General features: G+C 46.2%; 1 protein-coding gene across 1 annotated transcript; it reads left to right on the top strand.

Moving 5' to 3' along the window:
- Positions 1 to 1,492: 1,492 nt before the first annotated feature.
- Positions 1,493 to 2,147, top strand: nkx2.4b (NK2 homeobox 4b). Its single transcript, XM_014017963.1, has one exon. It carries the CDS (start codon positions 1,656 to 1,658, stop codon positions 2,094 to 2,096), a length of 441 nt encoding a protein of 146 aa, XP_013873417.1. The 5' UTR covers positions 1,493 to 1,655; the 3' UTR covers positions 2,097 to 2,147.
- Positions 2,148 to 2,233: the final 86 nt, after the last annotated feature.

The raw sequence follows: 2,233 nt of genomic DNA, 5'->3' as shown, positions 1-2,233 counted from the left end.
TCACCACCTTGTCCAATGCAGATTCTTGACTCATCACTGAAGATAACTTTCATCCAGTCATCCACAGTCCATGATTACCTCTCCTTAGCCCATTGCAGTCTTGTTCTTTTTGTTTAGGTGTCAATGATGGTTTTCTTTTAGCTTTCCTGTATTGAAATCCCATTTCCTTTAGGCGATTTCTTACGGTTCGGCCACATACATTGGTTCCAGCTTCCTCCCATTTATGCTTCATCTGTTTAGTTGTACTTTTTTGGTTTTCAAGACAAATGGCCTTAAGTTGTTTGTCTTGWBGCKTTGATGTCTTTCTTGGTCTACCAGTACGCTTGGCTTTAACAACCATTCCATGCTGTTTGTATTTGGTCCATATCTTGGATAAAGCTGACTGTGGACAGCCCACATCTTTAGCAGCCATGCGTGAAGAGTTACCAAGAAGTTTCACAATCCTCTCTTTTGTTTCAAGAGACATTTCTCTTGTTGGAGCCATGGTTCTTGCCACTCCGCTTCGTCCAGCAGCCCTCCAAGGTGTCATGACTGCAGGTGTTTTTAACTGCAGACTAACAAGCAGATCTAATCTAAGGCAGGTGTACATTTAGGGAAAGGAAATTGACTGGGTGTGTCCTTATTTTCTACCTCCAATTTGAGTGATTCCATAAGTTTTTTCCCTGTACTTGGTCAATAAAAGTAACATTCACTGACTTCCACAATGTTTTCTCTTCATTTCTGTCGTAAGTGTGGCAGGAATAAACCCAGGTTGCAGTCTGGCTCAAGAAGGTCAAACAAAAGTATTTATTAAGTAACAAAAAAAAAACTGCTGTCAGGACAGCTTTACTTACAAAAATCACGGAGGTCACAGGCACGAGGGAACAGGAAACAGCAAACAAAACAAAATGATCCGACGACAGACAAAGACAAGACAGGGCTTAAATACTCAGAAAACTAATTGCTAAACAGAACACACCTGGGGAGAAACACAAGGGTGGTAATCAAGGAAATGCGAGACAGCTGGGATGAGAAACACAGGGGAACTCTGAAAACACTAAGAAACTAAGAAAATAAACACAGATCATGACAATTTCTTTGAGTGTTCCTGAAAGCCAACAAGCTGCACTTTGGAATGACCTTATTATTGTATCATGTTTTTGATCTGAGTTGTTTTACAGAATGAAATGTCTGAATGAGTGCTCATCCAAGACTGATGATTCCATACTTTTTGCCAGGGGTTGTAGAACCATTGTGATTGGTTGATAACAGGAGTGTTGTGATTGGCTGATGAAAGGAATGTTGTGATTGGCTGATGAAAGGAATGTTGTGATTGACATGACCTGTGACCTCTGAGGTTCATCGAGGTCAGGTGCAGTCCTCCTCTCCTGGTTCTGAGTCTTGTTTTAGGTTCAGGTCCAGTCCTCTCCTGGTTCTGAGTCCTGTTTTAGGTGGAGATCCAGTCCCTTTCTCCTGGTTCTGACAGTTCGGATCAGGTCCTCCTTCTTCTCTCTAAGCCCCGCCCCCCCCGGGGATTCCGGCGGGATAAGGCCGGACGGTCCGGACTGCCTCTCAGCTGAACAGAGGTACCGGACCGGACCGGACCAGAGTGTGGGAGGAAGACTTGGGCAGAGAGACAGACCGCATCTAGCAGCGGACCTGACCGAACCGGAAGCATGTCCTTGAGTCCAAAGCAGTCCAGGTTCTCAGTCTCGGACCTCCTGGGTTCGGGGGAGGACGGATATAGGAGGTTCGGAGGGATGGACTGCCTCGGAACCGCTCTGGGCACCTACAGGCAGCAGCAGCAGGTCTCCCAGACAGGGATCCAGAACCAGCAGAACTATCAGAACCAGCAGCAGCCTCACCTCCATCACCATCATCATCATCACCATCATCACCTGTCTTCATCCTCCTCTTCCTCAGCTCCTCTTGGACCCATCGGAACCTACCGTGTGGCCCAGTTCTCCGGATCCGTAGGGTTCTGTAACGGCGGCACCGAGCAGTCCTACCAGGAGCCCGGGCGCGGCGGGGCCGGTTCGGCCTGGTTCGGTGGTCCAGAACCCAGATTCTCTCAGAGTAAGAACCGATCAGAACCTCAGAACCGGACCAGAACTTAGAAAAAAGCAACACTTCAGCGGCTCGTTCCTGCAGCAAAACTTTCCTTTGATCTCAGCAACAATTAAAGTTTGATTTGATTTCAGTTTAAATATTAAATATTTTTAATTAAAACCGTTTAATTTAGACTTTAATCTTA

The sequence above is a fragment of the Austrofundulus limnaeus genome, unplaced genomic scaffold (genome assembly GCF_001266775.1).
Source record: "Austrofundulus limnaeus strain Quisiro unplaced genomic scaffold, Austrofundulus_limnaeus-1.0 Scaffold179, whole genome shotgun sequence".
Lineage (NCBI taxonomy): Eukaryota > Metazoa > Chordata > Actinopteri > Cyprinodontiformes > Rivulidae > Austrofundulus > Austrofundulus limnaeus.
This window is presented reverse-complemented; position numbering and strand designations above follow the sequence as displayed.

Bases quoted from the DNA above. Each gene is read 5' to 3' on its own strand.
- nkx2.4b (XM_014017963.1), top strand. From the start codon at position 1,656: ATGTCCTTGAGTCCAAAGCAGTCCAGGTTCTCAGTCTCGGACCTCCTG.